The 12,340-nt window shown below is 40.1% G+C and overlaps 1 protein-coding gene across 4 annotated transcripts in view; it reads left to right on the top strand.

The window, feature by feature from the left end:
• Positions 1-12,340, top strand: part of UBR2 (ubiquitin protein ligase E3 component n-recognin 2) — a 122,799-nt gene that overhangs the window by 58,194 nt on the left and 52,265 nt on the right. For all 4 annotated transcript variants that reach the window (XM_062186131.1, XM_062186129.1, XM_062186130.1 and 1 more), the window contains exons 12-18: positions 425-588; positions 677-776; positions 4,100-4,228; positions 6,585-6,768; positions 10,537-10,598; positions 11,165-11,275; positions 11,837-11,902. In XM_062186131.1, the coding sequence (XP_062042115.1) occupies positions 425-588; positions 677-776; positions 4,100-4,228; positions 6,585-6,768; positions 10,537-10,598; positions 11,165-11,275; positions 11,837-11,902 (816 nt within the window). The remainder of the gene's footprint in view (positions 1-424; positions 589-676; positions 777-4,099; positions 4,229-6,584; positions 6,769-10,536; positions 10,599-11,164; positions 11,276-11,836; positions 11,903-12,340) is intronic.

A 12,340-nucleotide genomic window follows, 5' to 3' on the forward strand; every position in this document is an offset into this window, starting at 1 on the left:
GACAAGAATAAATCTCAACTAAGAAGGTTAAGAGGAAACAGTTTCATACTGAGTTCTAGAACATCTATAACATAAACCTCTGGATCCTAGAATAATTATACCATACCATTATAGGTGTCTAAATGTCTCAGTTAAGGAAAATTTGCAGCCTGATTCAGATCCCCCACCCTGAATTATCTTTGAATAATGAGCCCTGGATCTGTCTTCTAACATTCTGGCATCTTTCTGGCATCTGATATAATTGTTGCTTCATACACGTGGCAATTGGAGTAAGTAACTGTTACTTAGAAATACCCAGTAATGCATTTATGATATTATATCGTTGTGTTGGAAAGGTTTAAACTGAGAAAACTAAACAATGTTGGTGACTTTTTTAGCTTCCTAGTCAATAGATTGTCACACACTCTGGTACACTTCGTTGCAGGCTCGAATGCTCATCACAGAAGAAAACTTGATGACCACTATCATTAAGACTTTCATGGATCATTTGAGACACCGAGATTCCCAGGGCAGGTTTCAGTTTGAACGATATACTGCTCTACAAGCCTTCAAGTTCAGGAGAGTTCAGAGCCTTATTTTAGATCTCAAGTAAGTTTGTGTTTAGTTATCAAACCAGTTGCTGCCTGTAAAGTGTGATGCTTATCTCTATGCTCATTGCTACTTTTATCTTGTTCAGGTATGTGTTAATTAGCAAACCAACAGAATGGTCAGATGAGCTGAGGCAGAAGTTCCTGGAAGGGTTTGATGCATTTTTGGAATTATTAAAATGTATGCAGGTATGAATAAACTGACATTGTTATTGTTTATTGAACTGAACACCTTTCTATTCATGCACTTTCTTTCATTTTGGGCACATTTTTAAAAGATCAATTTGGTTGGCTACAATTAGGACCAAGAAGCTTCTCTTAAATTGGAAGACTCTTAGAAAGATGTAAAGCAAGGGGTAGCGCTGTGGCATAGTAGATTAAGCCTCCACCTGCAGCACCGGCACCCCATATGGGTGCTGGTTTGAGTCCCAACTGCTCCACTTCCGATCCAGCTCCCTGCTGATGGCCTAGGAAAGCAATGGAGGATGGCCTAGGTGTTTGGGCCCCTACACCCACGTGGGAGACCCAGAGAAGCTCTTGGCTACTGGTTTAGATCGTCCCACTTCCAGCCATTGCAGCCATTTGGAGGAGTGAACCAGCACGTGGAAGATCTGTCTCTCCCTCTCTTTGTCTGTAACCCTGCCTATCAAATAAAGAAATAAATCTATATATGTAAAAAAGAAAGGTGTAGAGCAAATGAGATCCCAGCAAAGGTTCTACCATCCACTGCTCTTTTGTGTTTGGTAATTCTTTTGGCTACCATTAATGTTCTTTCTGTAGAGGTTGCAAGTTTTTTCTTAAAATGTGTTTACCAAGAATTATACCCAAGTCAAATTGAGAAATTGTAATTGTTTTATTATTTTTAATGTTATGTTTTTTTCCCTCTCCTTGGTGTGATATGGAACTTTTTCCCATTAATTCTCCCTTTTGGAAGCATCCCCTTATATAAAACAGAATCTAGAAGTAGAAACCAAGGATATATTTAACCAGTTTTAACTGTAAAACAGTAAGAGATATCTCTAAAAATCTGATCATGAGTCCTTTAGTACCCATCTGGATTTTTTATTTTTTAAAATTGTTTATTTACTTACTCACAAGACAGAGTAACAGAGACAGAGAGAGATCCTCCGTTCTGCAATTTCATTCCCTAAATGCCTGCAAAAGTCACAGCTGGGCCAGGCCAATGCCAGGAGCCAGACATTCCATCCAGTCTCTCAAATGGCTGGTAGGAACCCAAGTATTTGGGCCACCATCCACTATCCTCCCAAGCATGTTAGCAGGAAACTGGACCAGAAGCAGAATAACTGGAGTCAGACTGCCACTTTAGTATCAGATGCAGGTGTCCCAAGCAGTGGCTTAGCCCACTGTACCACAACACCCGCCCCACCACCTGGCTTTCTCGAGAAAAGATAACTAAACTGACTCATCATTTTTGAAAAACCTTGTTCCTAGTTTTTTAAGTAGTGGTTGATGAGTATTTAATTTATTATACTACTACTGTATTTTTTTCTAAATGTATCTATGAACACAGTACCTGCTTTGATCATTTTGAATACTTCAGGTAGTCTGTATTCTCTATTATTTAATAGCTTCTGACACACCAGGCAGTTAGTCAAGTTTCTAAAAAGTGAGATTCTTTAGGCCAGCGCCATGGCTTAACTGGCTAATCCTCCGCCTTGTGGCACTGGCACACCGGGTTCTAGTCCCGGTCGGGGCGCCGGATTCTATCCCAGTTGCCTCTCTTCCAGGCCAGCTCTCTGCTATGGCCCGGGAAGACAGTGGAGGATGGCCCAAGTCCTTGGGCCCTGCACCCGCATGGGAGACCAGGAGAAGCACCTGGCTCCTGGCTTCGGATCAGCGGGATGCACCGGCCGCAGCGGCCATTGGAGGGTGAACCAACGGCAAAAAGGAAGACCTTTCTGTCTCTCTGTCTCTCTCTCTCTCTCACTATCCACTCTGCCTGTCAAAAAAAAAAAAAAAATTAAAAAAAAAAGTGAGATTCTATTAAAAGGTGTCGAGGGGTGGGCATTATGATTATGGCACAGCAGGTTAGCTGATGCTTGGAACAGCCAGATCCCTGGTTGGATTGCTGGCAGAGGCCCATCTCTGCCTTCACTTCTGATCCAACTTTCTGCTAATGCACCTGAGATAAAACAAGTGGCAGCCGGCATGCTGAGTTCCTGCCACCGACGTCAGGGGCCTGGGTGGGGCTCCTGGCTTTGACTTGGCACACCCTGGCAGCTATTTCAGGAGTGAATTGGCTCATAGATGATCTCTCTGTCTCTGGCATTTTGCCTTTCAAATAAATAAAAGTGGATAAATAAACTTTTATAAATGGCAGTATCATTAAAAGACATCTGTTGATCTTTTTATTGTTTTACTTTCATTCAGGCTAAATATAAACTTTTACTTACATTTTGGGGCATAAATATAAAAATTTTATTCATATATATATATATATATATTTTTTTTTTTTTTTGCCAGGCAGAGTTAGACAGTGAGAGAGAGAGACAGAGAGTTATAGACAGTGAGAGAGAGAGACAAAGGTCCTCCTTCCGTTGGTTCACTCCCCTAATGGCCACTATGGCCGGCGCTGCACTGATCCGAAGCCAGGAGCCAGGTACTTCTCCCAGTCTCCCATGTGGGTGCAGGAATCCAAACACTTCGGCCATCCTCCTCTGCCCTCCCGGGGCACAGCAGAGAGCTGGACTGAAAAAGGAGCAACCAGGACAGAATCCGATGTCCCAACCGGGACTAGGACCCAGAGTGCCGTCGCCGCAGGCAGAGGATTAGCCTAGTAAGCCACGGCGCCGGCCTAAAATATATTTATAAATTCAGTAATGATTTAAAAGCCTGTTAAATTTCTTTTAACAATTTTTCTGGTATATAATAGAGCTAAAAAGCAGTTTGAAGAATAATACAGCAAAGTTTTTAACTACTTTATTGTCTCAAACAAATATAGAAGATTGCCTCTAAAAAATCCATTTTCTAACTGGATTTTTTTATTGTATTTTAGAGATGTTACATACTTGAAGTATCCTTTTCTTTAAAAAAAAATTATTTTTTATTTATTTGAAAAACATATTACAGAGAGGAGAAGCAGAGAGAGAGAGATCTTCCACCCTCTGGTTCACTCCCCAGATGACTGCAACAGAAGGGGCTAGGCCTATCCATAAGCCAGGAGCCAGGAGCTTCTTCTGGGTCTCCTACAAGGGTGCAGGGGTCCAAGTGCCTGCACCATCTTCTATGCTTTCCCAGGCCATAGCACAGAGCTAGATCAGAAGAGAAGCATCCAGGACTCAAACTGGCTGGTACCCATATGGGACGCTGGCACTGAAGGCAGTGGTTTTACCCGCTACACCAGAGCGCTGACCCCTGAAGTGTCCTTTTAAAACTGTTACTTTCTGTGTTTTTCTAATCAATATGTATTCTTTCTACAGTATTTCTTAGCTTTCCACTTAAGAGAACAACTATAATTTTTATTCATATAAAATTTTTTCATTACCTTTAAGGGAATGGACCCAATTACACGGCAAGTAGGACAACATATTGAAATGGAGCCGGAGTGGGAAGCAGCCTTCACACTACAAATGAAATTAACACACGTCATCTCAATGATGCAGGACTGGTGCGCTTTAGATGTGAGTTTCTTCTGGGGTGGGGGATGGAAACTGAGGTAGGGGAGTTGGCTAAAAGCACATTCCTGAGTAAATTTTGAAGAGAGTTAGAGAAAATAGTGCTGTTATTTAGCTCATAAAATAGCCTGTTTCTTCCTTCCACCTGCAAATTCAGTGAAATTTTAGAAATTAAGATTCTAAAGCCTCAGTTTAAAAAATTTTTAATAACTTGAAAAATAGGGAAAGAAATAATCCATACTCTACTCTTCTTTCCCTGGTGTAACTATCTTCATTTTTTTCCCCCAGTCTCTTCTGAACCATGTAAAACCATAATTTGCAAACTTCTCTAAAAATAAAGTTTTAGTATTGGTATAAAGATTCTTCAGAAAGTACAAGGAAAATTCAAGCTATGAGAAAACTGAATAGATTTCAAAAATTTTTGCCAAAATTAACTTAACCTTTTAGTTATACTTTTCCGTGAATTTTTTTAAAGTACTCTCATACATTTGTCCTAATTTGTCAAATTGTTTTCTCCTTTCTTTGGCAATAAAGTCCAGATAGAACTTGGACAAGTTAGGGGATCGAGGAGGGCTTCCATGAGGTCAGAACAATGTGTTAAAGTTAACAAAGCCCAGAGAAGGTTGCTGAGAAGACCACTGCATCCTGTTCTGTGATGCGAGGGCCTTATGTGGCTGGAGCACAGCGGTCAAGGGTAGAGCAGTGGACAAGGCTACCTGACCATACTGGACCACAGAACGAAGTTTGGATTTTAGTCTAATTAAAATGACCAATCATTAGGGATTACCATCAGGAAAGTAGCATGACTTGGTTTCCATGTTTTTAATCTAATTTGGTTTATTCGAGAGAGACAGACAGATACAGGAAGAGAAAGCTCCAATCTACTGTTAGACTCCTTGGATGCCCATAGCTAGAACTGGGTTGGGCCCAAAGCCCAGAGCTGGAAACTCAATCAAGATCTCCCAGAGAGCCATCACCTGCTGCTGCCCAGGGTGCACATGAACAAGAAACTGGAATTTGGAGCAGAACCAGGCCTGGAACCCAGGCTCTTCAGTTTGAGATGTACACATCTCAGCTGGCAGTTTGTCTTCTAGGTCAAGGACCCATCCCCTGATGATGTGTTTTTAAAAGATATTTTATGAACGATCCAACATGGGAAGTGGGATACAGAGCAGACTCATAGAATGGCAGATGTCCTAAATAGCACTCTGGCCTCAGAATCAGCCCTTAAGGCATTCGGATCTGGCTAAAACGCCCATGAGAGTATTTTAGGCATGGAAAGCCTAGACACTCTGGCAAAAAAAAAAAGAAGACCTAAATGAAAGATCTCTGTGAGTGAGATCCCAATGGAAAGAACGGGGCCATCAAAGAAGGAGTACCTTTCTCTGAAGGGAGGAGAGAACTTCCACTTTGACTATGACCCTATCGGAATAAGATCAAAGTCGGCGAACCCTAAAGGCTTCCATAGCCTTGGCAACTCATGACTAGAGCCTAGGGAGATTACTGACGCCATAAACAAGAGTGTCAAATTGTTAAATCAACAACAGGAGTCACTGTGTACTTATGTCTCATATGGGATCTGTCCTTAATGTGTTGTCCAATGTGAAGTAATGCCATAACTAGTACTAAAACAGTATTTTTACACTTTGTGTTTCTGTGTGGGTGCAAACTGATGAAATCTTTACTTAGTATATACTGAATCGATCTTCTGTATATAAAGATAATTGAAAATGAAAAAAAAAAACTTGGTGTTAAATTGGAAATTGCATAGAAAATTAATCAATTTTTTAAAAATATCATGTAGGATCTCTGTCCTTAATGTGCTATACACTGTTATTTAATGCTATAACTAGTACTCCAACAGTATTTTTTCACTTTGTGTTGCTATGTGGGGGCAAACTGTTGAAATCTTTACTTAATATATACTAAACTGATCTTCTGTATATAAAGAGAATTGAAAATGAAAAAAAAAAGATATTTGATGAAGAATGGATGTCTAGGGCAAGAGTTGAAGAGCAGAACTGAGCAGAGAGTTGGTTGGCAGCTCCTTGGAGTCAGTGGAGATAGAGAAAAGTGGGTAGTTCTGAGAGAAATTTAGAAGATGAAATCGCCAGCTTGATAACATGTTGGGCAATGAGGAGTGGAGCAGAGGCGCATCTTGGAAGGACTTCTGGGTTTCCGCAGCTTTGTTGAGAGAAGTAGTTTTCACCAAGACAGGAAACACTGAGAAACCAAATTTGGAAAGAAGGATTGAGTTTGGTTTTGCCTGTATTATTATTTGAGATACTTAGTCACCATTGAATTTAAGGTGCTTATTCAGTCCAACCTTGTTAGTAACCTGGAGAAAAACCCTCTTTTTTAGGAAAAAGTGTTAATTGAAGCTTACAAGAAATGCCTGGCTGTACTGATGCAGTGTCATGGTGGTTTTACTGACGGAGAACAGCCAATCACACTGAGCATTTGTGGACATTCAGTGGAAACTATCAGATACTGTGTTTCGCAAGAAAAAGTTAGCATTCACCTGCCGGTTTCTCGATTACTTGCAGGTAAAACATATCCCCCAAAAGTATCTTTTAAACTGTTGTTTGTGGTTGATATTTATGATCACCTACTATGTTCCAGGAGTTCTACATGCATTCAATTATTTAATCATCACAAGGACCCATTAAGTAGGTATTCTTATTAAACTTGCTTTGCTGATGGAAAGACTAAAGCATAAAGAGACAGCTTAGTAATACACACTAAGAAAGAATCAGAGTTGGTATTTTGAGGCACTTTGACATCAGAGACCATGTTTGTAACTGTTGTACCATATTGCTTCTTCAGACTTAACTAGAAATGCATGTTTTATTATTCATCTTAATCCAGTTTCAAGTTCTGTATCATTACAGTACAGACTATTCTATCACATAAGCAATTGCTAATAAATTGAAACCACTTTAGCTTCCCCTTCCCTCCAAGCTGTTTATTACTCATTTGTTGATAATCTTATAAGCAGAAGGTCAAGGTAAGTGTCATATTGAGGTGATAGCTTTTTTTAATCTGAAGTAGTTGATTTAAAATCCATTTACATTTGGTAGAATATCTAAAGCTGCCCCCTTCTAGCGGCCAGAGACCTTGAGTGTGCATTTACCCAGCTCTGCAGAACTTTTCAGTGTAGCTCCCATGTTCTTGATTCTGGGTACTCTTCCCTGCTCACACACTGTAACTACCCTCAGTTCCATTCACCTCAGAGACTAGAAAGATCTGAAGGTGAATATTTTTGCTCATTGTTGAATATGTAATTTATCTTAATTTTGTAGCTCAGTAACTGAATGTGGCATGAAGGTGTATGTTTTATTTTTCCCTAGAAGACATTGTAGAGAACTGGCATCATTTCTTTCTTAAATGTTTTGTAGATCTCCCCAGCATAACCATCTGATGCTTAACTCTTGAAAGGTTATTAATTATTGATTCAGTTTCCTTAGTAGAGCTAGGCCTAGTCAGGTTATCTGTTTCTCCTTGTGGAGTCTTGGTAGTTTGTGTCTTTTAAGGAGTTGTTCCAGTTCATCAGATTTATGGACCCAAAGTTGTTCATTATATTCCTCATTATCCTATTACTGTGGATAATGGAGTCAGCAATAATGATCCTTCTTCCGTTCTGAGGATGTTTTTCCACAGCTCTGAGCGTTATCAAATTCTCCTGCTGATAGACCCTCCCTGTCCAACAGTTACTTGAATTTGTTTCTGAAGTCAGAGTGATTTAAGCTTGTTTATTGCCCTAAAGCTTAAGAAGTTGTTATTCTTAGACATACAAAAGTCTTTGAAAAGTTCATGGAAAAACTGCATGTGAATTTCAGAATTTTCTTGTATCAAAAATTATCTTTTAATTCTACTTTTCCATGAATTTTTTGAAATGGTCTCATATGACTGTCAAGGGAGTACAAAAGACTTAACCTCAAATGAAATAGTGATTGTAGAAAAAAAATCTTTCTCTTTTTTTAAAGATTTATTTATTTATTTGAAAGTCAGAGTTACACAGAGAGAGAAAGAGAGGTAGGGAGAGAAAGAGAGAGGTCTTCCATCTGTTAGTTCACTCCCCAATTTGCCGCAACAGCTGGAACTGTGCCGATCCAAAATCAGGAGCCAGGAGTATCTTCCAGTTCTCCCACTCAGGTGCAGGGGCCCAAGGACTTCATCTTCCACTGCTTTCCCAGGCTATAGCAGAGAGCTAGATCAGAAGTGGAGCAGCTGGGACTCGAACCGGCATCCATATGGAATGCCGGCACTGCAGACAGCGGCTTTATCTACTACACCACAGCACCAGCCCCAAATCTTTCTTATTCCTATAATTTGTTCAAGCCCACTTTTGTTTTGCTCAACTGAAAACTGTTGATCCTCAGCATAGACAACTGACAGCATGATGTTGTGGGAAAATATCAAACTAGCAGGCAGGAAAGTGAGATTTGTTTCTGGTTCAGCCACTGCCCACTTCTGCCTCTAACAATCTTACTGTGTGGGCAGAAGAACTGATGTTGATAGTTACCCACAGTGCAAAAAGTCAGAATCTAAGAATGTACTAACTTCTGCCCAGGTCTTCAACTCTCTCAGATCTGTTTAGTGGATATTTTGGAGTATTTATCTCACTCTATTTGATAAACCTTGGACTGATTGCTTATAATCTAGCTAAGTAAACATATACAAAACAAAACATGAATAATTTGGAGCATAAACAGTAAATGTTGAGAACAGGCTATTAGAATGAGATTAGTAATGGAAAGCCTCTTACCAGGCTAGAGTAGGTGGCCAATATATATTAAGACTGTAAAAAGCATTCTCTGGGCCGGTGCTGTGGCTCAATAGGCTAATCATCCACCTGTGGCACCGGCACACCGGGTTGTAGTCCCGGTCCGGGCACCGGATTCTGTCCCAGTTGCCCTTCTTCCAGGCCAGCTCTCTGCTGTGGCCCGGGAGTGCCGTGGAGGATGGCCCAAGTCCTTGGGCCTTGTACCCACATGGGAGGCCAGGTTAAGCACCTGGCTCCTGGCTTCAGATCAGCGTGGTGCGCCGGCCACAGCACGCCGGCTGCGGCGGCCATTGGAGGGTGAACCATTACTAATCTCATTCTAATAGCCTGTTCTCAGCATTTACTGTTTATGCTCCAAGTTATTCATGTTCTGTTTTGTATATGTTTACTTAGCTAGATTATAAGCAATCAATCCAAAGGAAGACCTTTCTCTCTGTCTCTCTCTCTCTCTGTCCACTCTGCCTTTCAAAAAAAAAAAAAAAAAAAAAAGCATTCTCTGTCTAGGCAACAACCTAAGCAGGACACATTCATAATGAACCAAGGTTGCCCTGTAAAAGAGCCCCTTGAGTTAAGGAACTAAAGAGGCTTTGGATCCTAAACTGTAAGTTCTGGGGAATTTAATTTGAAGCTAAGATCAGAACAGAATCAGAGCCAGTTTCTCTCTTGAAAGATAGAGAGAGCTCCCATCTTTGGTTCACTCACCAAATGTCTGTTACAGCCCACTGGGCCAAAGCTGAAAGCCAAGATAGCAGGATCCCAAGTGCTTAGGCCTTCTACTGACTTTCCAGACGTATTAGCAAAGAGCTGGATTGGAAGCAGAGCAGCTGGGACTTGAACCAATGGTTCAATATGGGATGCCAACGTCTCAGGCAGTGACATAACCTTCTGTGCCACAATGCTGGACCCTGAAATATGACTGTTAAAATTGGCATAATATATACATGAATTGTTTTGTACATCTAACATTTACTTCTAAAAATGTCATCAGTGTGTGTATGTATGGTGTATGTATGGTGGTACCTGGAATTAAAACTAGCTCAAAGTGTGCCCTTAATATAGGTATTCATGAGGATAACTATTGAAAAAGCTTCATATATAGATATAGTTCATTTTATCTTTTTTTGAAAAAGATCATTTATGTGAAAGGTAGAACTACAGAGAAAGAGGTAGAGACAGAGATAGAGATCTTCCATCTGCTGTTTCACTCCTCAGATGGCTGCAATAGCGGGGTGTGGGCCAGGATTCCATCCTGACCTCCTGTTTGGGTGGCAGGGGCCCAGACACTTGGGCCATCTTCCACTGCTTTCCCAGGTGCATTATCAGGAAGCTGGTTTAGAAGCAGTGTCCAGAACTCACACCAGATTAACCTGCTGGGCCACGATGCTGGCCCCCATTTTGTATCATCATTTGTGACCTGATAGATTCCCAATGGAAAAAAAAAAGTTACATATAAACTTGAGTGAATACTTAGGGTTTTTTTTCCTAAATGTTTTTATTTAGAAATACTTTTGTTTTTTCTTCCATGCAGGTTTACATGTGTTATTAAGCAAAAGTGAAGTAGCATATAAATTTCCAGAGCTCCTACCTCTGGTAAGTAGTACTCATGCCTATTTATTGTATTCATGTATTTTAAATCCCTTTGATACAAACTTTGTTAGGCTGGGTTTCTCTGAGAAACAGAACCAATAAGATGCATGTACATATATAGAGAGATTTATTTTTGAGGAATTGGCTCCCATGATTACCGGGTGCTGGCAAGTCTGAAATCTGCAGACCACCAGCCTGGAGAAAGTCGATGTTGCAGTCTTGAGTACAAAGGCAATCCCAGAGGCAGAATTCCTTCTTCTGGGTACTTGAGTCTTTGCTGTTAAGACCTTCAGCTGAACTAATGGAGCCCACCCACTGTGTGGATGGTCATGTGCTTTACTCAGAGTCTACTGATTTCAGTGTTAGTCACATATTAAGAAATACCCCTGTAGCAGTATCTACTGATGGTGATTATAAACTGGGTACTGAAGTTTAGCTAAGTTGACATGTAAAGTTAATCATCCCACAAACATATCTTAAAATGATTCTAACTTTTTATAAAAATGTCCACCTCTATCAATTAACCTTTAAAGCACTGAGTTTTTATGGAAATTTTTTTATATGCCTAGAGTGAACTTAGCCCACCCATGTTGATAGAACACCCTCTTAGATGTCTTGTGTTATGTGCCCAAGTACATGCTGGGATGTGGAGAAGAAATGGATTCTCTCTAGTCAACCAGGTATGTGTTTTTAGTTCTATGGGGAGATTCCATTCTGTTCTTTGGCTTCTGTAAAGGTTGTGTAGCTTTCAAGGAGCTTGTCTTTGAAAGTTGAGTATCTGTATTAAAATTGTTTAAAAATGTAAATGTAATGTTAGGCCAAAAGTTTTGTTTTGACCAACTTTATGTATAGTTTGTCAGAAATAATATCCAAAGTAGAAATGAATGACGGTGGTCTTGGTTTTTTTTTTGAAATAATTTTTTTTAGAGCATAGTTGGATAGCAAACAAATCCAGATTTCAGATTTCATCTATTTAAATTAAATTGAGTTAAAAGGTTAAATCCTTTTAGCACAGCACTGAAGTTGGTGTTTTAATTTTTCAGCCTCTCTAAGGCTTGGTATGGATCTTCCTCCAACCACATTTTTAATAGCTGAAATGGTTGTTAACTGTTCGGGAAACCAGATCTCATACACACACTTTCTTACTTGTACAAACCATGTGCTCTTGGGGAAGAAAAGGGAGAGGAGGAAACTGCACCAATAAAAACCGACTTACCCTATATAATTAATTATTTTTTTAGATTTATTACTACCATAATGTGAAATGCAGACGAGAGATGTTTGACAAGGATATAATAATGCTTCAGGTAATAAATTAAAAGCATTGAACTTAAAGATTGTGGGGAGTCTTTTGCTTCTTGTTATTTGCTTGTGACTGCTCCTAAATCTGAGTATAATTCCAGCTTAGCTCTCTCTATTAGGCTCCAGACTCGTGTGGCTAGCAGCCTGGAGCATATGTCCATCTAGGTTTCCTGGACACATCTCAGATTTAACAAGTTCAAAATAACTCCTCGTATTTCCCCCATGCCTTCTTCCTGTCTTAGGTTCTCTACCTTGGTGAATTATTTTACAGTCTACCCAGCTGTTTAACTCAGAGAGCTGAAAGCCAACCTTTGTTCATTGTCTGACTAATTTTAAGCCCCTTACCCTGATTGTCCAGGCCTGCAGTACTTAACTACATTGCAGTTCCTGGCTTCTGCTGTGTGCCCTCTTAAGTCTTAAACTCTGCATATTTGGTTTGTTGT

The sequence above is a fragment of the Lepus europaeus genome, chromosome 3, assembly GCF_033115175.1.
Source record: "Lepus europaeus isolate LE1 chromosome 3, mLepTim1.pri, whole genome shotgun sequence".
In the NCBI taxonomy this organism is placed as follows: Eukaryota; Metazoa; Chordata; class Mammalia; order Lagomorpha; family Leporidae; genus Lepus; species Lepus europaeus.